The 23,145-nt window shown below is 41.8% G+C and overlaps 1 protein-coding gene across 2 annotated transcripts; it reads left to right on the top strand.

Annotated features, from left to right (window-relative positions):
* The first annotated feature begins 6,585 nt into the window (after positions 1–6,585).
* Positions 6,586–21,655, top strand: CORO1B (coronin 1B). Of its 2 annotated transcripts, none has more exons than XM_070957044.1 (11): positions 6,586–6,794; positions 10,005–10,207; positions 10,457–10,579; positions 11,241–11,370; positions 11,503–11,684; positions 15,687–15,806; positions 16,753–16,857; positions 17,591–17,736; positions 17,883–17,940; positions 19,579–19,860; positions 20,762–21,655. In XM_070957044.1, exons 2-11 carry the CDS (start codon positions 10,007–10,009, stop codon positions 20,888–20,890), a joined length of 1,476 nt encoding a protein of 491 aa, XP_070813145.1. In that variant the 5' UTR covers positions 6,586–6,794; positions 10,005–10,006; the 3' UTR covers positions 20,891–21,655. The 2 variants fall into 2 exon arrangements, with proteins under 2 accessions (XP_070813145.1, XP_070813135.1); XM_070957034.1 differs by lacking the exon at positions 6,586–6,794 and adding an exon at positions 7,235–7,344.
* Positions 21,656–23,145: the final 1,490 nt, after the last annotated feature.

Here is a 23,145-nt window from a genome sequence, read left to right on the forward strand (position 1 = left end):
GATGATCGTGTGGCTCAGCTGGGCATGGGGGGGGCAGGGGTTTTTGCTACCGGTTCTCCAAACCATCCGCCGCCATCACTACCAAATTGCTATCGGATCGTGTGATCCGGTCCGAACCGGGAGCATTTCACCCCTGCTTATAGCCTAGACTGTATACGAAGAGGGTTTGTCTGTCTCTCTATTATCTGTCCATCTATCTCAGAAAGGGGTACTGGAAATATCACTTCTATATTTTTGCCAATAAAATTAAATGATTGTGTTCATTATGTTACTAACCATGATGCAAGGTAGAGTTTAATATGACTTTTTACTTAGGGAAATAATGCAAAATGGTTTGATAATGCTTTTAGTACAAACCATGTTGCTTCCTCTCCTCCCCATGCCCATTCTGTGTACAGGAATACCTGTTTTGGCTGCTTCTGCTTTTCCTCAGAATGGGACAACTTGCCACAGCCAACTCGCCATGGCCAATTCGCCACAGCCAACCCACCACAGCCAACTCGCCACAGGACAATCAACATGGCCAACTCACCATGGGACAACTTGTTGCAGGGCAATTCAACAATTCAATTATTTAAAATAATTAAAATTATTTTAATTTTTGTTATTCACATTTCATTTTTTCCTTCCGTTGGCATCCTTTCTTTAATGATTCTATTCCATTATTTCTTTGATATTTGTATCATTCTTGTTCGCCGTGATGAGTTGTCCTGCGGCCAATTGCCCATGGTGAGTTGGCTGCAGCAAGTTGGCTATGATGAGTTGGCCATGGCAAGTTGTTGTAGACTCGCTTTTCCTACCTCAAGTTTCACAACTACCTAATCCATCCACCATTCTCTGAAGCCATCTCTTCTAGAGTCTCTCCTACATTCCTAATGACTCCAACCTCCCACATCCCAGCCATGCAACACTGTTTTCCCATTGATTCTTCCATATCTCAAATCCTCCCGACCTGCTTTTCATGGTTCTGGTTCCCCAGTCTCCTTTTGGATTGGGAAAGCAGTTGTTTCTTCCACCTATTTTAGTAAAGAAATAAATCTGCATTACGTTTTTTAATTGGCAGAGGGCACTACATCACTGAGCTCTGAGCAGCACCATCTTCAAGAAAAAAATGCAGGGTTGGGTTGTTTGGCTTATTTTTGTCATTAGTAATGGTTATATAGATGTTTAATTCAATTCCAAGCAGATGCATTGGAGGACATGGGAATGCATAGATAGCATCTGACTGCAACTCTTTAAAGCAGCTCAAGTTGCAAACAGGTGCTACAATGCCTGCTTTTAAAAACTTTTTCAGAATCTATTCCTAACCTATTAAAAAAATAAATATTTTTTAAAAGAGTAAAATATTCTTGTAGAGCCAGTTTGGTGTAATGGTTAAGGTATCAGGCCACAAACCAGGAGACTGAGTTCATGTCCCAACTTGGGCACAAAAGCAGCAGGTAACCTCAGCCTCTCTCTCTGATTTTGGTATTGTAAAGTGGCCTTGCCCATTTTTAGGATGGTTTACAAAATATCACAAATATCATATAGCCCATAGAAATTACTAATTCCTTGCAACCCAGGTTTAAAATTGGTTTAAAATTAGCTAGAACTCAGGCTGGACTACCTTGTTTTAAGATAATCTTATCCAATTGGAGAGTCTGAGGGAAAATACTTTTAGCTTCACTAATTATAGTGATATCCAAATTTTCAATTACACCCCCCCAAAGCTCAGTTAAATTGATTGCTTTATCATTAGATCGATGAAGTCATCACCAGTTGCACAAAGAACAAAAGTTACAGTAATTAAAATGAAAAAGAAGTGATGCTACTTTGATGCTAAAAGAATACATTTGAAAGTATTATATTTGCTTTTACATCCTACATTTTGCAATTCTCTGCCCAACGTAGTTTTTCTTGGTTAGACTGAAAACAGATGGCTCTGAATAGCTCATGAGCAGTTTATACCCTGATTCATTTAAAAGCATTTTTCAAAGATCACATACATTACATTATAATTGACTATACTGACACACATTTTAACTGATTAGGCTCCAAAAACCCAAGTATTTTTTTTAGCATACATGGGCATTGGACTGCATTTTATTTCACTTCAATAAAAATATCACTGTTGTATATTTTTTTTAACTGCAGCAACATCTATAGCAACAAATAAATTTCATTCTTGAGTTTGGGAAGCTCTTTTCATTTGTAGTTTCTGCATTTTAGTTTTGTACTGAGGCATCCAGTTGTATAATTGTAGTTTGTAAAGACTTCTTTCCTCCTTTCTAGTCACTTTGGCATCAAAAGGATTTATCATAAAGCATACAAAATTTACTCAGAAATAAACATAACTAAGTTCTATGAGGCTATTCCTGATACATAACAACCTGAATGAACACATGCATTTTTGCATGCTAGGGAAGATTTTTAAAGAATGTTTTGTATTTTTATGATTGACTGAGATAACTTTTATATTGTTTATCTTAACATAGGAAACACTTTTTAGCTGAAGCCTGGAGAATCTCTGTTCTTCTTCATTATTTCAATGACTTTGAAGTTTTATCTCAGTTGTTTAAAGGAATTGTATATTAATAAAACAACTTCAAGGGAAGGCTAGGTATTTATAGTAGTACGTGTCAATTAGTTTCCATCAAGATGTCAATGTAATTAGCAACAACTGTTTCATGAGTGCTGTTATAATATAGTTATCACTATTCCTACTCTATTTTTTAGTTTTCTGACCAGCTTTCAACACCTCTCTCCTACAACCATTGATCCACTCACATATGGAGTTGCAACATACAATCACCTTTCATGCCAAATAACCTTATATGCAATGATAAACTGGTATAATCTTTAAAAGTCGCAAAACTATGGCTGCGGCAGATTTTGACTGCTTTATGAACTCAATCACTTGTTTATAAATAATGGTTTGCAACATACAGTATTGTATCAGTTCAGCTACTTGTAACTTAGTCAACAAAGTATGGTTAAACAAACCATCAATTAATTAATTACAAGTGTAGCAGATTACTATGTGGTGTAATGGAACTCAATTGAGTTAAGTGGCTTTGCTTCTGTGTTGTGCAGTTTTGTTCTTCCCACCCATCCTCCTATCCGCCATCCCTTTCATAAAACTTAGTGATTGCTGAATGCTGGTCTGAGAAGGCTAAAATAATTATCAGGTAAAAGGCAATAATGAATCTATGTTATGACTGGATGACATTTAAATAAAGCCAAATGCACATTGCTGAATGCTGAAGATCATGATGCATTTAAAGTAAGAAACACACATTTATAATTATTTTCCTTTAGATGGTGGGGGACCGGTAGCTTTTCAGATATGCCTAATAACATTCTTGGTGTCACTGCGTTTTTGTATTTGTCAGCTGGGCTCCCATTCTGAGATTTACGGTAGACTGATCTGACTCTTATCTCAGAAGCCACTGCACATGTCCACATTCCTTCTTTCACATTCTTTCACTTTCTTCTAACTTTCTTTGTTCGCCTGCCAAGAGGTACGGCAGGAACGCTGCCAAGATGTAATCATTAGCTAGTAAGATTGTTTTTACTTTCTTTATAATAAAATGTGTTTATTAGAATATATCTTGGGTTTATTTTCTTAAGTATACTTCAAGGAAAAAGCCACGATTGATTCTCTAATTAAGGTGCAATTACCCAAAAGCAGAATGGGATTACTTGCCACCCTTACATTGACAACCCCAGTTCACAAGACTAATGTCAAAGGCATCAAGAGTTTGCTAACAACAATTGTTATCACTTTCCTGCTTTCCAGATTTCTTTTGGTTGAGGATATCTCTTAACCACATGGCAAGTTTTATTTGTTACATATACTATATCCAGATTCCTACATTTACTGCATTTAATAAAGGAAGTTTATTTCACCCTTTTTAAAATGCATAAGGTAAAGGTAAAGGTTTCCCTCGCACATATGTGCTAGTCGTTCCCGACTCTAGGGGCCGGAGCTCATCTTTGTTTCAAAGCCAAAGAGCCAGTGCTGTCCAAAGACATCTCCATGGTCATGTGGCCGGCATGACTAAATGCCAAAGGTGGACGGAACACTGTTTCCTTCCCACCAAAGGTGGTCCCTATTTTTCTACTTGCATTTTTTACGTGCTTTCGAACTGCTAGGTTGGCAGAAGCTGGGACAAGTAACGGGAGCTCACCCTGTTACATGGCACTAGGGATTCGAACCGCTGAACTGCCGACCTTTCAATCAACAAGCTCAGCGTCTTAGCCACTGAGCCACCATGTCCCAGTAAATGCATACTTCTGATCAATTTGTACAATAGAACAGAATGCTGTTTATTCTAATTTAGGAGATTATGGATTAAAGATTTAAGTGATTACAGCTTGTGTATACATGTGGACTGGCCTATGCAAGGGTGCAGTTTAATGGAACAGTCAAAATATTTAAGATGGAAGCTACATAAAGAGTTTTTAACTTTAAGGATCTTATAGGCAGTCATATGTTCCTTGAATGTTATGCTACAATTATGTAGGATAAATTTATTGTGAGCTGCCTAAAATCCAGCGAGGAAGCAGCATATAAAGTAGTGCAACTAATAAGTATGTGTACTATGCTTAGCAAGCAACCTGCCGAACACATTCTTTTGTGGTCTGGAATGATATATACACAACAGAGCCTCGTTCCTTTTTTGCCCACCTCTAGTGATAAAATGTCATGTTCAAAAAGTTTTTCCTGACAGTAGATAAATTTGTATCAACATGATCTGTGAACTTTTCTTAATCAACAAAATTAGTTACATGAATATTTCACAGATATATCAAGTAGACTACATTTGAAAATATTCTTGGGATTATAGTGTTGGTACATGAATTCAGAGGGAACTATCAACCATCGATCAATGCATGTCTCAGTGGGTTTTGGGTTGTTGTTGTTTTGCATCATTGGCAGGCAAGAAAAGAACAAGGGCCAACAGAAATTCACTGTCACCTTCATATCTCCTGTTGTTCCTACTTGAGGGAGACATGATAGCTGCACTTAGATATTTAAAGAGAAATTACAAGGAAGTTGGCCAAGAATTTTATTTCCATGGCCTTAGAAACTGAAATACTGAGTATACAAGTAGCCATCGACTTAGGACCACAGTTTAGCCCAAAAGTTATGTTGCTAAGTGAGATGTTTGTTAAGTGAATTTTGCCCCATTTTATGACCTTTCTGGCCATATTTGTTAAGTGAATCGCTGAAGTTGTTAAGTTGGTAACATGGTTAAGTGAATCTGGCTTCCCCATTCACTTTGCTTGTCTGAAGGTTGCAAAAGGTGATCACATGACCTTAGGACCCTGCAACTGTCATGAGTCAGTTACCAAGCACCTGAATTTTAATCACGTGACCATGGGGATACTGTAACTGTCATAAGTGTGAAAAAAAGATAAGTCAATTTTTTCAGTGCCATTGTAACCTTGAACAGTCACTAAATAAACTATTGTAAATTGAGGACTACATGTATATTGAAACTACTTAAATGTTGTTTAAATATAAGGAAAAACTTTTGTACAACATTGGAACAATTTATCTGTTGTCAACGTCACTGGGTAGCACAGATTAGAAGATCAACTACCCCCAGAAGGCTAAAACTACAGTACTTTTATTGAGCTTGGCTGTGTTTAGAGAACCTTGCAATCTGTGCTGTACTTCTTCATTATAGCTCAGTGAATCAGGGAGGCATCTGAGCTGTTTCTGAATGTAATCTTGTTGCTGTGGACTTTAAAAATATTACCGCCCTTTTGCTTAAGTAATTGTTGCATATCTTCGCTAAGGTCATTTTTCCTAGTCTCTATGCCTGTGAAGGTTCTCACTTCCTTATCTCTGGAAATTCAGACAGTGGACAACCACCTCTCATAGGTGGTTTAGCAACTGATTTACTTCTATCGTTAGTCCTGGGATCAGCAACCTGTGGCTCTGAAGCCGAATGCGACTCTTTGGGCCCTCTGCTGTGGTTCCATCAGGTGATCCCACCATTGGCTGGCCCCGCCCCTCACCCTCCCAGTCACTCACCTGGCCTGAAAAGGTAAGGATGAAGGCAGGGGATGGAGAAGTGGCCAGGGCAGAGACAGTGAGATACAGAGTGGGGTGAGGGGAGAGGGAGGGAGGGAAGAGAGAAATATGTCAAAAGGATTTTGTGGTTCCCGGTGTTTCTTAACAACTGGTTCTCTGCCCTAATGACCGGCTGCGTAGGCATGGCTAGGAGGTCATGTGACTAGTGGAAGTGAGTGATATCGAGTTGGCCACGCCCACCCAGGTTTTGTGGCTGCTGGTGTTCTCTTTTCTGTGGGAAATGGGTCCAAATGGCTCTTTGAGTATTTAAGGTCGCAGAGGGCAGACCCCTGCGCTAGCCCCTTCCAACTCTTCTTCCAATTCTAATTAGTCACACCCTCGACCCCCCTCCCTGCTTGGCAATCGATTCGTTTACACCACCAGCCTTTTCTCAAAGTCGGCAGCTTTGAAGTCGCGTGGACTTCAGCTCCCAGAATTCCCCAGCCTGCAGGGGAATTCCGGGAGCTGAACTCCACCCATCTTAAAAATTGCCAAATTTGAAAAGGACGCTGATTTACCACCGCAAGAGCAGCTGAGTAAAGAGCCGTGACAAATCCCAGCCCGGCGGAAGCAATCAGCTTGGAAGAGCTGAAAGCCAGACTCCAGGCTGCAGCTCGTAGACCCCAAACCAGGGAAGGCGCGCCGCCCAGGATGCTGTTTAATAAGGCTTGCGGATGCGCGCCCGCCTCCCAGTGAAAGCCGCGCGTAGCAAGCGATCGCGGAGAAAAAGGTATTGGGGAGTCGGAATACGGCGCCGTTCCCTTCACGAACCAATTGCTGCTAGGGACAAGCGGGAAAGGAAAGGAGGCGCTTTTCTTCCTCGAAAGGACCGCTGGGATCCTGCCTCTGAATCCCGGCTGCCAGCCTGAAAATCTCCCCTCCGGCGCCGCTGTCTTCGAATTGCAGGCCGATACAGCGGCCGATCCTTCCCCGGGGCGAGCTTGCGGCGGCAGCTCCAGCAAGGAGCGGTCGCTCGGCTGCTTAAACTCGCTCGGCGTCCTTCGGTCTCCGCAGCTCCCCCGCCTTCTTCTGAGCCGAAGGAGGTTCTCCTCCTCCTGCTTTTTAGGCCGCTCCTGCCGCAAAGCAGGTAAAAAAAAAATAAAAAAAAAAAACTCCCGGTGCTTGGGAAGCGAGCTTCCTCCGCCTCCTTCGCCGCCTGGGTCATTTCCTGTAGGCACCGAGAGGCCGGCCCACTCCGGGCCTTTCGTCCCTCCCTTCGCTTGCACCGCCCTGGGCTGTGCGCAAGGGAGAGGCTGCTCCGGTTCCGTTCCTCCAAGCCGGTGAGTGGCGGTGGGCGACCGCGTCCTGAGCGCGCTGATGCAGATGGGGGTGGGTGGCTGGGTGGGGGTCGACCGGGCCCCAAGGTCGGAAGGCAGGCTGCCAAAATCACTCCCTCCGTTTTCCCCGCCTCCGGACCGGGCAGCGACACCGCCCTGGCTTCTCCCTTGCCTTTTTTTATTTTATATTATTATTATTATTTGCCCCCTCCGGTGCTCGGGAACTGAAGGTGGCGGCCATCCTGGGGGGCAGGCAACAACTTCAGCTTGAACTTGGCTTTAAACATTGAGGGGCGGTGGCTGCCGTGCTTGTAAACGCGGCTCGCCCTCAGCTGGTCGCCCTGGTTGCCAGGAAATGGGAAAGGCTTTTGCAGACGGCCAGAGACCCGCTTTGAGTTTTCGCTGTTTGCCGGGGCTGGTCTCTGACGCGCTGAGGGTGGAAACCTCCCTCCAGGTTGCTTTCTTTCTACCTCTCCCTGCCCCCCCCCCCACCCCCCACACAAATTTTGCTGGGGTTGCAAGAAAAGTTTTGCTTTGCTTAAATTTCCCCCTTCCTCTTTGGTCCAACTGGAGTCTTCCTTGCATTTCCCCCCCTTGCGCATCCGGTTGCTCCAGTGGAGTAATTGAACTGGGACTTTGATTTGCAAGAAAACAGTTCCCCTCTCTTTTTCACTCTGTCCCCCTCCTTCCCCCCCCCCTTCCCTTTACGTTTCTCCACCTTTTCCCCCTCCTGGGAAGGTTCTAGAATTCTAGATGTACACGTCTGGCCAGCTAATATGGGTTTGGTTTTGTGTATGTATATGCCTGCTCCTGGTGATTGCCTGGACAAGTCTCTGCAGTTTTCTTATCAACATTTTCAGGTGTGGCTTGTCTTGCCTCCTTCTTAGGGCTGAGAATCACCTGGATGGCTTCCGGACCGTGGCAAGACTAGAATTCAACATCTCCCAGTTTCTAGCCTGGTGTCTTTAGTCACATCACAAAAGTGTCCTCTCATACTGTATTAGGTGGGGTCAATTTTATACCCCTGTTTCCCCTCCAAATTCTCCAGGATGTGCACAAGAATTTATATGATTGCCTACTCTTAAATCCACCTGATCTGTTAGGAATTTCTAAAAGACATTTGCTTCTGTAGGTTCTCGCCTCTTGGTTGCCATAAAATGAGGGGGATCCCTCTTGATGAACAGAATGGAAAGTAGGTGCATCCCACTGAGTAATCCCAGCTCACCTCCCCAGAAGTCATTCAGTGCATGCTGAAATTAGACTCTGAATAACTGAATGGATTGTATTGCTGCTGTTGGTGGAACTTCATTTGTTCCTCTCTACCCTGAAAGAGTTCTGTTTGAAGTTTGGCTTGATTTCTGACTTCGATCAGATCTGGTGTTAGGGGCAAACCTCCCAGTTTGCTTTCTGCATTTTATAGATTTAAAGATTAAGGCTTTGTAGTTGTGCAGGTAAATCCATTTCTGTCTTTCGTCTCTAGTTTGTTGTTGTTGTTAGTTGCGAAGTTGTGTCCGACCCATCGCGACCCCATGGACAACGTTCCTCCAGGCCTTCCTGTCCTTTACCATCCCTCGGAGTCTATTTAAACTCACGCCTACTGCTTCAGTGACTCCATCCAGTCACCTTGTTCTCTGTCGTCCCCTTCTTTTGCATCTCTAGTTAGAAGGCACCAAATGGGCTTTCTGGTGAGCTTTCTCTGAGTTAGGTCTTATTCTGTCTTAATGCCATCTGATTATTCTAGTTCTGCTTTACAGGTAGTCCTTGACTTACAGTCATTTGTTTAGTGACCGTTCGAAATCACAATGGCACTGAAAAAGCAACTTAGAACTGGTTCTTGCTCTTACAACCATTGCAACATGCCCACAGTCACCTGATCAAAATTTGGGTGCTTGGTAACTGGCATGTATTTATGATGGTCCCAGGTTCATTGCCATTTGCAATCTTTCCATCTGGCTTCTGACAAGCAAAATCAATGGGGGAAACCAGATTCGCTCATTGACAGCATGATTCACTTAAATAACTGCATTGATTCATTTAACAGTTGTAGCAAAAAAGTCATAAAATCAGGCATGGCTCACTTAAAGAATTGCCTTGCTTAGCAACAGAAGTTCTGATCCGAATTGTGGTAATAAGTCAAGAACTGCCTGTATTTAGTTTCTGATGTTTTATCATGCCTCTCTTTTAAAGATGGGGACAATGTGGAACTGCTTTTTATTTTTTCTCAAATGAATAGGATAATTAAGTCTGTCTTCCAATTTATATGGTGTAATTTTTAGGAGATGCATATGCTCTGGATCAGGGGTGTCAAACTGGCGGCCCGCAGGCTGGATGCATCACACATGGGCCACGCCCACCTCAGCTCTGCGAATGGGAAAAACATCGCAAAACGTGACAGCAACGTGACCACTACGAGTTTGACACCCGTTCTCTGGATGAAACTAAGAATGAAACTGGTGGTTACTTCTTCTTGTGCAGTTCTCCTCTTCATTAGGAGCACCATTGGGCCAGATTGAGTCAAATATTGGCTGATGATGTGACTGGTTTTATTGGCAGAGATGCTCTTGAAGTTACAAGACATCCAACTAGGCAGCAGTCATAAGTGAATGCCTGCACTATACTTGTGTGTGCACCGTTTTTCTGACTTTTGCTCCCTCTCTTTCCAGTCATGTCCTTTCGTAAGGTTGTGCGTCAGAGCAAATTTCGCCATGTCTTTGGGCAGCCCGTCAAGAATGACCAGTGCTATGATGACATCCGGGTTTCGCGAGTCACCTGGGACAGCACTTTTTGTGCCGTCAACCCCAAGTTTGTGGCAGTGATTGTCGAGGCCAGTGGAGGGGGGGCTTTTATGGTGCTCCCGCTGCAAAAGGTGAAAAATGGGTTCAAGGTGGAAAAAGGAAGGGGGGAGGAGGAGAAGCAGAAAACTGTTATAAAAATGACCGCTCGTTGTCTCTATGTTTCTCGCACCTTTTATAAACAATTGGGGGTGGAAAAGAGGGATTATGGGAGAGACTTGATATGGGAAAAGATTGAGACAGAGAATGGGACTCCAGCTTGCAACAAGTTTGTGAGAGACCTGAACTACATGTCAACTCTTATCTCCTTTATTTTCCCCCAGACAGGGCGCATTGATAAGTCTTATCCTACCGTGTGTGGGCACACTGGACCAGTTTTGGACATTGATTGGTGTCCACATAATGATCATATCATTGCCAGTGGTTCTGAGGATTGCACTGTTATGGTGAGATGGAAATGGGGAAAGTGTGTATGTAGGTGTGTATGAGGTGGTGATGTAAAGTGGACTCTTCAGTGGCCATGTGTCCACGTGTATCTTAAAGCTGAGGCAATTGCAATCAATCTTGCATGTGAGAAGTTTTCCTCACAGCTGGGGAGGTATGGGGCAATGTGAAGGATAGAAGAACAAGATTTCTAGCAGTGGGGAGAAAGACAGAATCCAATGTTCCATATGCTTCTTATTCTTATTCTGCAAAGGCAGAATAAATTATGCAAAATAAAGCATATGTGAATATTTTCTTTAGATAAAACAGGACTAGCAGTCTTTTGCTGGCACGAGCTACAGTTCTTCATTTGACAGAGGTTGAAAGCTGCAGTGTGGGTGGAGCCATAGTATATATACCCAGAGCAGGGTTTAATTTAGGGGATGGGGTTGTTGTTTTTTTTGGCTTTTAAAATGTGAGGTGCTGTTCTTAGGCTTTATGTAATAGGAGGTGGATAATACTATGCAGGGCATGATGATGAGGATAGGGTTTTCCAAAATGAATTTCCACTGATGGATGCTGTTAGGGAAAAGGGAAGGTGGTGCTTGAGGTGTAATACTGATGGGAGAGAATGAAGCACATGTGTGCACTGTGCCATTGGATTGCACTGTTTGTTCTTTTCAGGTATGGCAGATCCCAGAGGGCGGCCTCACAGTGCCTCTGACCGAACCAGTGGTGGTCCTAGAAGGACACTCAAAACGTGTGGGCATCATCACGTGGCATCCGACTGCTCGCAATATCCTTCTGAGTGCAGGTACCACCAGCAAAGGGGGCAGCGAAGTTGAGAAGTTTCTGCTGCAAGCAGGATGATGTTGAAAAATGTAGGCTTATGGGCTGTCTGAAAAAAGGACATAACAAACCATTTAATTGTTCCTTTCTATTCCAGGCTGTGATAATGTGGTTATTGTGTGGAATGTGGGCACCGCAGAAGAGCTTTACTACCTTGACAATCTGCATCCTGATATCATTTATAATGTCAATTGGAACCGGGATGGCAGTCTGTTCTGTTCAGCTTGTAAGGACAAAAGTGTGCGCATCATTGATCCACGTCGTGGGCAAGTTATAGCTGTAAGTCTGACACTCTTTGAGTTCTTGGTTACATTGTCCCATTCATGAAGTGGGGCACGATTGTGAGAGTTCCATCGGTGTCACGATTAGTTTTGTGGCATTGTGACAAGCTAGTCTGATCTTGGCAATTCAAAGGGACTGTTTTTATATTTTGGAGTATTGAGATAGATTCCCCATTTTCTTATCTGCACCGCCTTTTCTGTGTTTTATTATTTCAAGTTCCATTTTTTAGCTTAGTTATTTAATCGTATTTGTGAACTAACTTGTACTGTCCTTAGTTTTTGCAGTAAGGTGACTGAAAATCTACAGAATTACAAAACAATTTGCAATGTTTATTGGTATAAAATGACACATTGATGGGTATTCAGAGTAGTGTTCAGTATAATGTTCATTTTGATGCATGACAGGATTCACCTTGTTTTTAGTTTTCCTTAGAGGTCTGTGCTTGCAGAACTATAATCCTACCACGGGAACTGAAAGAATGTAATGTGGAATGTGCTTGAGGCAGAGGTGCTCTCTTAAGGGAAATGGAAATTTTGCAACTGGTACAGTCCGATTTTGTAACTTTGTTTTCAGCAGAATAAATGATGCCTGCGTGCAAAATTTTTTAAATGAAACTGTCAGCAAGAAATCTGGACGGTGTCACCAATCCTGGGTTGAATACATGTTACAACAGTAGTAACAAAACACATAGGTGGCAGAAAGGTACAAGGACTATACTCTTGAAGTAAGCAGGAGAACAGAAATGGGGCCCTCAAGGCCAAGGGCAGGATGACTCCAGTGCCTCTCACACCAGCTAGATGAGGGGATAGGAGGTGCAAATATCCTCCAGTTCAGGAAAGCATATTTTTGCATGCCAAGAGATCTTTAAAGGGTCTATTCCCTAGGAATTGATGCCCTCTAGCAGGGTGTGCTTTTAAGATAATCATTTTTAGCCGGTCTTGCCTACCTGTCTTTTGAGAAAGTTTGATTTGGGGAGGGGGAGGGAGCGAGGGTGGGGGGTTTTTGACAGCCAAGCCAAAATTGCTTTTGCTGAATTTCTGTTGAAGTATCTATGTCAACTCCTGTTGCTACTGACAAGCAATGACAAGCTTTGGGGAGGAGGAGGGCTTTTCTTTACTTTCCCATGAGTCAATGCAGCAAATAGGTTGAAGGTCCCCTTTTCACTATAATGAATTCAGGCTATCTTCTTATGAGCATTTAATAATGTGGGGGAAGGAGGTTGTTTTAAATGAGATGGGGATGATGGCTTAGGGAAGCTACCAGTGATGATGGCATATATATTGTCAGTTCAGGACCTGGTAGAGAGATAATTATCTCTACAATTATTTCTGTGTAGAGTTATAATATCTTAGTCCCAGAAAGTTGTTGAAGAATGCATTATCTTATTACTGCAAATGCTGTGATACAAAGTGGCTTAGTCTGAATCTAGATTCTCTTTTTTACTTTTGTTTCCAAATGCTTTTAGCATTTTAGTAAAGAGACACACATTTTTTTTTTAGAAAGTTGTAATCTAGCAGCTGTTTGCAAAAGAATTGAGTAGAAAAAAAACCCATATAAAGTATTTTGTTCTTTAGATCTATGGACAGTTCATCAAAACTAGGAAAGGCAAAGAATTAGAAAATGTTTTGATTGCCACCCAAAGATTTGTATTTTTTTCTTTTTTCTGTATAACTGCATATTTACAGTAGTGGCCAAAATTGTGGAAATCTTTTGGGAAAAAGAACTAAAACTAGCTAATAACACCATTTTTGAGGGGGAATAGTACCATAAAATTATATATCAATGGAAAGATAATTTAATCAAGAATGTAATGCAATAACTTTTATGAAGAATTTGCTATTAGAATAGCAGTTATAGTATAAAGAAGAAAAGTGAAACACAGAAAAAACTATATACAAAAATCATCACGTCAGTTAATACTTAGTTGGGTAACATTTAGCATGAATTATGGCCTTACAACATCTTCCCATGGAGTGAACCAAGTCTTTTAGTTCTGCAGCTGTTATAATGTGAAACCAAGATAGAATGATTGCTTCTATTAACTGGGTTTTATTGCTGGGTCGCTTCTGACTAACAAGTTTCTTTAGTCGGCTCCATAGATTTTCAATTGGGTTAAGGTCTGGGCTATTCCCAGGCCATTCCAGCAGTGGAATATGATTATCTTGGAACTCCAAAAAAAAAAAAAAAAAAAAAGTGGTGTTATAGCCATCAAACCTCAAAAACACACTTTTCCCAAAAGGTTTCCACAATTTTGGCCACTACTATAATTATGCTTTCTAAATTTCTGCTAACCCTTAAAACTGAAAATACAATAAAACCCTATTGTACAAAATATAAAGGTACTTTCTCAGTGCAGTTTGAGCATCAATTAGAAGTGTTTTCCCTTCTCAGGTTGTGCTTCTTAAATATGACTACTCATTTATGGTGAATATCGAATTTTCAATTACTATATAAAAATTACTCCCAGAGCAGATAATTCAATGAACAGGGTTTTACATTTTTATTAACAGCTAACATAGATCTGAGCGACTTGACCTTTCTGCATTTTTTTTTTTTTTTAATTTGATTTATATGCCGCCCTTCTCCGAAGACTCAGGGCGGCTTACAATGTGCTCAGCAATAGCCTTCATCCTTTTGTATATTTTATACAAAGTCAGCTTATTGCCCCCACAAACTGGGTCCTCATTTCACCTACCTTAGAAAGGATGGAAGGCTGAATCAACCTTGAGCCTTGGCGAGATTCGAACCCTGCAGTAATTGCAGGCAGCTGGTCTTAAGCAGCTTAATAACAGGGTGCCTCAAACCCTGCATTAACAGTCCCTGTTAAGTTGTTGGTTTCCCCTCCTGCAATTTTTAAAAATTGTGGTTATGCTAATAAATTTAATTAAATATATCTGTAAAACAGCAAGTTAAACTGTTCCTCAGTCCAAAACTATGTTCATAAAATCAGTACAATTTAAGAGAACAAAGACAGTAACAATAACAAAATCCTAAATTTCATTTATGTATCAGTTTTCTCTGTGCTTGTTTTTAGAAACCATGCATACTCTTTTTTTGTGAAAGAATGGCAAATAAAGTTGTGGGAGTATACATCAATGCCAAAAATAATCTTTTATTTGAAAAACAAATTTAATATAGAATTTAACATGGAAAAGATTCCTGGATTACAATTCCACATATGGTTTTGTAACACATCTGAAATTTGAATTTCTTCTAACAAGGTTTCAACATCTAAGGATAGTATTTTTTAGATTAGGGAGAAATTATTGTACAGTAATCTCTCATCCTGATATATAATTGTCAATAATTGCATATTATTTAGATTGTCCTAAACTGATATATTTTAATATTTTGAACAAAATACCTTGAAATTGTTATTTACTTTTATAATTCTATTTCCTCTTTTGCTTGCCTTTCTGTTTTTCTTCTGGATTATGTTTCTAAATATTTAGAAAGCAAGAAAGAGATTTTAAAAAATATTGATGGAGTCAAATTATATTTCTTAGATGTCAGCAAGGGGGTTTAGTAATTGCTGGCCTGATTAATTTTGAAGCAAGAAGAGTGGCAGAAGAAGCTTCTTTTTCCTGCAGAGTGCCAAGGTTTTAACATCTTGAGTTCTTTGCTCAGAAGCAAATTAAAAATGAGGTCTTTGCTGTTCTTAACTTCTCATCACAAAAACCTTACTGGCCTCCCAGCTTAATCTAGCCTGTTCCTAGGCAACCTTCGGAGGAAACACTTGGATTTGGCTATATGTTTGAGTTTCCTCAGAATGGGGACAAAATGGAAAGGTAGGGCAGAGCTGAAGAAATTATGTTTAAATACCTGCAACAATGTTAAGTCTTCTTCAGGTTGAATTTAAATCTTGATGACTGGTAGGAGAGCTTAGTCTGGATTCAGTTTAAGAGACATCTGAGCAGAGCTGGCAGGGAGAATTTCTATTATCTATTGTGGAAACCTGCCTGCTTTCTCTAACCTGACCCTTTCCCTCTTACCCACCAGGAGAGGGAGAAAGCCCATGAAGGAGCACGCCCAATGCGAGCCATTTTCCTGTCTGATGGGAAGATCTTTACAACAGGCTTCAGCCGTATGAGCGAAAGGCAGCTGGCTCTATGGGACCCAGTGAGTGGGAAAGCAGATGGAATGGGGCACAACTGGGTGGGGAGGAAGACTCCCGTAGAAGAGACACCCTTATCAGTTCCAAGAACCTGAGCAACAGGCTCCTCTTCCCTTTGCATTCTGAAGGTTGCTTTGTTCTCAAATGGGTATTGCTTTTAACTTTGGTTCCGCAAGAGAAACACTCCCCCCCCCCGTGATTATATCTTGAAGGAAATAAACAGAATCCCACCCCGTCTTCTACAATCATATCACTGCCCTGCACCATCCCCACAGTGTGAAGGTATAGTAGCTGAGGAAGGATGAAGATTCTACTACAATTTAAAACCCTGGATGAGAAGATTCTCCCTCTCAAGCAATTCTCTGATACAGTACACAGCAGTGAACATGAACCTTTTCGGCACTGAGTGCCCAAATTGGAACACCGTGCATGTGTGTGCATGTGCACACGTTGGCCAGCTGGTTTTTGGGTTTCCGGCACGTGCATCAGCCAGCTGGTCTTCGCGCCTGCCAGAGCACCAGAAGCCCGAAGACCAAGTGGCCAGCGCACACATGCCTGTTTTTTGGCTGTTCTCAGGCCATTTTCAGGCTGTTTTTGGCCTGAAAAACAATTGAAAATGGCCTGAAAAACAGCCTGTTTTTTGGCCATTTTCATGCCGTTTTCTGATGCGAAGACCAGCTGGCTGGCATGCTGGAAACCAGAAAAGCAGCTGGTGATGGTGAGCATGCCCACAGAGAGGGCTCTGCGTGCCACCTCTGGCACGCATGCCATAGTTTTGCCATTACGGGTATAAAGTAACCTTCCCAAACCAGTCTGGAGTTCATCTCTCTTATTTCCAACCAGTAAGGCAGTAGGCAGCAACTAAGTCAAACCTCACACAAAAGAGGCTGATATGGAGATAACCATCTGAAAGAGGTTACCTTTGTGCTTTCTTGTTTCTGTCGATTTCAGGAAAATCTTGAAGAACCTATGGCATTGCAGGAACTGGATTCAAGCAATGGGACCCTTCTGCCCTTCTACGATCCAGACACCAACGTTATCTACGTCTGTGGCAAAGTAGGCTTTCTTAGGCTTTCTTACTTGATTTGTATATGCATGATGGTACCTGATTGAGGTGGAATATCCCTTCCACTATGTTTTATGTGTTTTCTTCACAGATAGCATGATTCCTAAATTAATTGTATAGATTTTTCTATCAAAATACATGGGAGTCTGCTGAGGATCTAATAGTTTCCCTTCCTATTGTAGCTTGTCTTGTAATTCAGTATTAATATTGCAAAGTAATAAGACTCTCCAGTTGTTACTAAATAAAATTAGGCCTATGTTTTTGTGTTCTCTGACACCTGGGAATTCTGGGTGTAACTCTTGTCAGTTGAATTACATCAGCAATTGACCTCATTGTCTAGGAATGAGAGGAAGTGACCCTTGTATCTGGAGGGCAGCCCTTATATTGAAGATATCCAATCAAAGCCCACGGGCAAAAACAGGCCATATTTTGGTGTTTTCAAATAATCGGGGGTCAAGTCTACCTCTTTTCCCTAAGGATATTATCAGTGAGTAGATGATATATTGATCAAACTTTTATATTTTGCTAGACACAGTGCACCCATGTAACTGCAGACTATTAAACAGTGTAATTGGCTGAGTCACGTATAATGGGACTTCATCTCAGATGTGTTATGGGTCAGGGCTAACTTTCTCAATGATGATTTTCTAATGTATTTTTCTGCCCTCCAAAGAGTGGCAATTCTGTCATGGTGTATCTTGCTATCTTTTCTTGCCTTTCCAGGGAGATTCTAGCATCCGGTATTTTGAGATCACAGCAGAAGCACCATACATCCACTTCCTGAACACATTTACTAGCAAAGAACCACAACGGGGCATGGGTTGGATGTCCAAGCGGGGTCTGGATGTCAACAAGTGTGAGATTGCCAGGTAATCAGATTAAATTGTTAATAGGAAAGTACAGAGGTGAATGGCAAGAAAGCAGATAGGCAGTCAAAGTGTGGCATGAATTATTCTCATAGTTTTTAAAGCTTCAGGCTGATTAACTCAATTGTCCCTTCTTTCTGTTTCTATAGATTTTACAAACTCCATGAGCGCAAGTGTGAACCCATTATTATGACAGTGCCAAGGAAGGTGGGTATTTCATAGCGCTTGCTTTTCATTACAAGGGATTGCTGATTCATCTTCCTTCCCTGCTCTTCATCAGTAGGCAAGCAGTTGCAGTTTAGCATCTGACCTATTTGTCTAATGTTAGAATTAAAATCCAATACTAAAATTAAAATACAGTACCAGAATCCTAATCTGGAAGAAAGAAGATCCTGCCACTGCAGTGCTCTATTGCATTTTGCTAGGAAGTGCATTAGTTCTGTATCTCCACCTAAGACAAAGCAGGCTACAAATTCCTAGATTCTGGCAGCAGTGCTTTTCTTAAGGCAAATTGGACAACTTATAAAATGTCAAGAATCATTTGGCTGCCACTTCTTTCCTCAGATCTTGACTTCTGTCGCTGTGCATTGATTTGTAATTGTGTTGATTTGATAATAAAACTAGCCAGTAATCTAGTATGTTAATAAATGTTCTTCAGTTCCCATTTGGTCTGCAAGAGCTGTGTGCAGTGGTTAGAGTACTGCAGGTTACTTCTGCTGACTGCTGGCTGCCTGGAATTTGGCAGATTGAATCTCAGCAGGCTCAAGGTTGACTCAGCCTTCCATCCTTCTGAGGTCGATAAAATGAAGACCCAGATTGTTGGTAGCAATGTGCTGACTCTGTAAACCGCTTAGAGAGGGCTGTAAAGCACCGTGAAGTAGCATGTCTAAGTGCTATTGCTATTGCTATATCTGTCATTTTTACAAAGCTCAGTAAGGTAGGCCAGTTCCAATCTTTTTTCAACCATGAGTCTCTTAGACATCTTGCAAATTAATTTAAGGTTACAGTTGTGCTATGATTTAAACTAGGGTATTTGAACTGGCAGTTTAGAACAACTATATAGTATCCTACTACTCCTTGTCAGAATTAGTCTCAATTGTTGTATTGTTTTGCTATTTGATACTCTCTGTTTAAAACATTCTGGCAGTTGAGAGCGAGGTTTTTTTTTCAATGCACACATCTGTTTTCATTCATATTTTTCATCTCTGGAGTGATATGATTCTGAGAAACATATCTAAGGTTTCCTGGCTTTCTTTGACCTGAGTGTGACAATTTCTTTTCCTTTCAGTCACACACCTCCTTCACCATGAAATGCAACATTCTGCTCTGACTGTGATTTCCAAATGTTCCAGTAGAATTTTTCTTTGTTCAGAAATGTAAAGAAAAATGTTAAAACAGAATCAAAATGGATCAGTTCAAAGCTTATTTTCCTTGACTACCTAGAACCCCTTTGGTGAAGGGATTGATTCTAGAGACCTTTCCCTCCACTATTGTGTAGACTGTGCAACAATAGAACATGTGTGGGTTAATAGAAGTGGTTTTTATTTAGAAGCAGTTCCATAAACACTGAGGAATTAAGATGCTTCTTTTTCAATTCTGTGCCAATTGTCTCTCAGGTTCGCTTTTTGTGATTTCTCAGGCAGAATGGACATTCTCAGTATTACCACATGAAACAGTGTTCACATTTTGGGCTCCATATGCGTGTGAAACATATAGTATGTCTCAGCCACAGTCTCCTTCTCCATGTTCAGTCTCAGCTAAATATACCCTGGTAACTCAACTTAGGACTCTGTTCCAGTGCTTTCTGCCAATGTCATGAAAGCTAATGCTGTCCTCTCTTTGCAGTCAGATCTGTTCCAAGATGACTTGTACCCAGACACAGCTGGGCCAGAAGCTGCCATGGAAGCAGAGGAATGGGTGGCAGGGAAGACAGCGCCCCCCATCCTAATCTCACTGCGTGAAGCCTATGTGCCCACCAAACAGCGGGATCTCAAGGTCAACCGAAGAAGCTTGTTGCCTGAGGGTCGCCCAACGGCTCCCTCCAACACTGGGCTGAGTGCCACACCCTCCAGTGCCATGACTCCAGCCGCTGCCACATCTGCTTTTAGTGTTACTGTTGCTAGTGGGGTAGGTATTGTGCTTTTGCTTGTGGCAGATGGGGATTCTTAGGGAGAGGGGCTGGTTGGTAATTGGACTGGAGTTTCCCACACAGGATTGCATGGAGTTGAGTTGGGGAGAGCAGGAGTTGTTGGAGGAAAAACCAAACGATGGATGGATGGATGGATGGATGGATGGATGGATGGATGGACGGACGGACGGACGGACGGACAGACAGACAGACAGACAGACAGACAGATGAGACTTTGTTATAATCATAGACCAAAACCAACCATAAGGAGGCCAGAATAGACTTGTAAGTTGTTGTACAGTAGCACTGAGTGTCTGCTTCATCTTGGGACTATCTGCCCTCCCTACATGCAGAAAAGCAAACGTCTGGCTCTTCACAGCTTTGACAAGTATCAGCAGTTTAAAAAAGGCTGGGTAGGGTTCTTGGGTTAGAATATGAGCTTGCACAGATCTCCTTGCTGTTCAAAATAACAATACTATTTTTTTGCAACCAACCTTGTATACCAGGCTCTTGGAAACATTGATGCAGCCAAGTATGTTGAGCCTGCTGGCTGGAGAATTCTAGGAGTTAAAAGTCCATACATATTGAAACCACCAAAGTTGAGAAACACTGCTGTAAAATATTTCTTTATTTGGAAGCATAACAATGATCCTCTTCCTTATTGTGACTCCCATATGATCAGGATAGGGTTGTGCAAAATGTGTTGATCGGGCTTGGAAATGTGGGTCAGACTTGCTTTCCTCACCTTTTCCTGCACCAGATTGTGTCCTATATTTGCTGTCCCAGGAATGTGAGTGAGTGGTTGGTTTGAGCTGAGCCATTAGAATTCTGGGAATCTTATGGGCAAAAAGATGGATAATACGATGAAATAATGAATGAACAACTTTCTCCCATTTGCAGGAAGGGAGGCATCTTACTGAAGAGGTGTTGCGTGAAGTGGCATCCCTGAGGGCGCTTGTGGCTGCACAGGGGGAGCGCATTGCACGGCTAGAGTTGCAGCTGAGCCGCATTGAGAATGGTGATGTCTAGTGGGCCTTGCCTCCCCCCCCCCAAGAGAACCTGAGCAACATGGAGGATCTCACTTACTTCCCCTTCCTTTGATCTGCCAGTAATCCCTTCACATTGCCACCTCCTGCCCTGTGGGGTGAGACAGGGGCTTGCCCTCTCTTGCTGCTACTGGGAATGTTTCTTGGGCTTTGTCTCGGACCAAATCTCCTCTTCCTCTCATTTCTGCACCCCCATATTATCCAAGGGGCCATATGCTAGTGCCCTCACCATTGCTCCTTTGCCTTATTCTGGTCGGGGGCCTATTTCCTGTCCCATTCCCATGGATGGGGCTGGCCTAGATATCACCCAGAGAGATTGGGGCTGTCTGACAGCTTGGCCTGGCCTGCCTGTACCCTCCCACTGAGAATAAGGCTGAGGTTCCCTTATGAGTCTCTCACGGCAAGTGTGTATGTGCGGGGCGGGAGGGGGGAGCTTATTGGAAGCCTGGGCCACCTATGAGTCAGTGCCGAGGTGGGATGCCTTTTCTCAGATAGGACCACTGAAATCCCATTGAGGAGTTTTCTGCTTCCTTGTCTGAACTTTTTGCAATGAGAACATGGAGAGATGTCCAAGTAGGGCCAAGCGGTGAAAGAAGCCTGTCTTCTGGTCACAGTCCTCGGCCTACTGTCTCTGGAACCGCTCCTCTTTCTGTCTTCCAAAACGCAGTGAGGATGGAATAGGGGAAATAAACTGTTCGGGGTTGATATCTATATTTTCATTCCAAATAAAAGTCTTTATAGAACCACAGCTCTGTGCAGCTTATTATTGTGGGCGTCTCTGACTTGGAGTGACTTCAAGGTAAGTGCAAACTTTTTTCCAGAATGTCAGCTGGCCTTCTTCGGACGACTGATGGAAATTTCCTCCCAACCTCCAATAACCTGGGGAAACAATTGTATCATGCAAATAATCCCTGCTATAAATTTGGCTAGAAATTCCTAAAGAAACCAGAGTACCTTCCCCCTTTTCCCATAAGGAGATGGAGCTGCTTCTTTTAGTCATAGAATATTCTGCTTGGAACCTTTAAGGGTCATCTATGTGTCCCAGCTTGAAAGCACAAGGAATTCAAATGGGAGAATGTGATAAATAATTGCCTTTTAGCCTAAATTTTTAAACATTCGCTTTGTACATACCAAAATTATTTAATCATCTTTGTACCGAAGGTGACTTTTGAAACTGCATTTTCAGAAATTCGTAAACATTTAAACCTTTTCCATTAACTGCATTTTTGGGGGTGGGGAGAGAGAATGCAAGCTTATATTCTTGTTTATTTAAATGCAACTAACAACAAAAAGTAAGTGTTCAGCTCCTTTTCAATGAAATTTGAGAACACTTCATGTGGGTGTATTCCTGGCAAAAGGACAAAAATCTCTCTCTAACCTGTTAAAATACTGAGTCAATACTACCATCCAACCCATTTTCAAATAATTTCCAGTGCACATGAATGCCACTGTGGGCTCTAATTATTACTTTCTCATTATGTGTATTTTAAAACATTTAGGGCTTCTCTCTAGGGCTGGCCAAGAACCAGCTTTTAATGTAAAAGTATTGTTCCCTAGCTCTGTTTTGCAGCTTGTATCCCATGATTGTCAGAGATGTATGTTAAGTACTTTGGAGATACAATGTTTAGTAGGACTTTCTGATCCCTTTTAAGGGAAAGCTAGCTTCCAAAAGAGCGAGGTATGTGGTTATGCATCGAGCAAGACTTGATTAAAGTACTGGTAGTCCTCAACTTACATCAGTTCATTTAGTGACTGAAGTTACAACCGCATTGAAAAATAACATTTTTCACATGAACATTAACAGCATCCCCACGGTCACATGATCAAAATTCAGACACTTGCCAACTGACTCATTTATGATGGTTGCAGTGTCCCAGGGTCATGTGATCACCTCTTGCAACCTTCTGACAAGCAGAGTCAATGGGAAATCCAGATTCACTTAACCGTGTTACTAATTTAACGGTGGCAAGAAATGTTGTAAAATGGGGCAAAACTCACTTAACTGTCTGGTTTAACAATAGAAAATTTGAGCTCAATTGTGGTTGTAAGTTGAGGACTACCAATAGAAGATCATGGACCTTGGGTAAATTGAGAAATCTTTCCAAATACTTAAAATGGTGCTCAAAATGATGTAGATAATTTACAAAATAGATCAAATCAACACAATCCTGAATATTAAATTTTAGTTCTGATGCTAATCCCACTATGAATGAATGAACATCAGAAATGTTCTTGCCT

Source organism: Pituophis catenifer, unplaced genomic scaffold, assembly GCF_029215685.1.
Source record: "Pituophis catenifer annectens isolate HBS135680 unplaced genomic scaffold, rPitCat1.0.hap2 SCAF_1, whole genome shotgun sequence".
In the NCBI taxonomy this organism is placed as follows: domain Eukaryota; kingdom Metazoa; phylum Chordata; class Lepidosauria; order Squamata; family Colubridae; genus Pituophis; species Pituophis catenifer.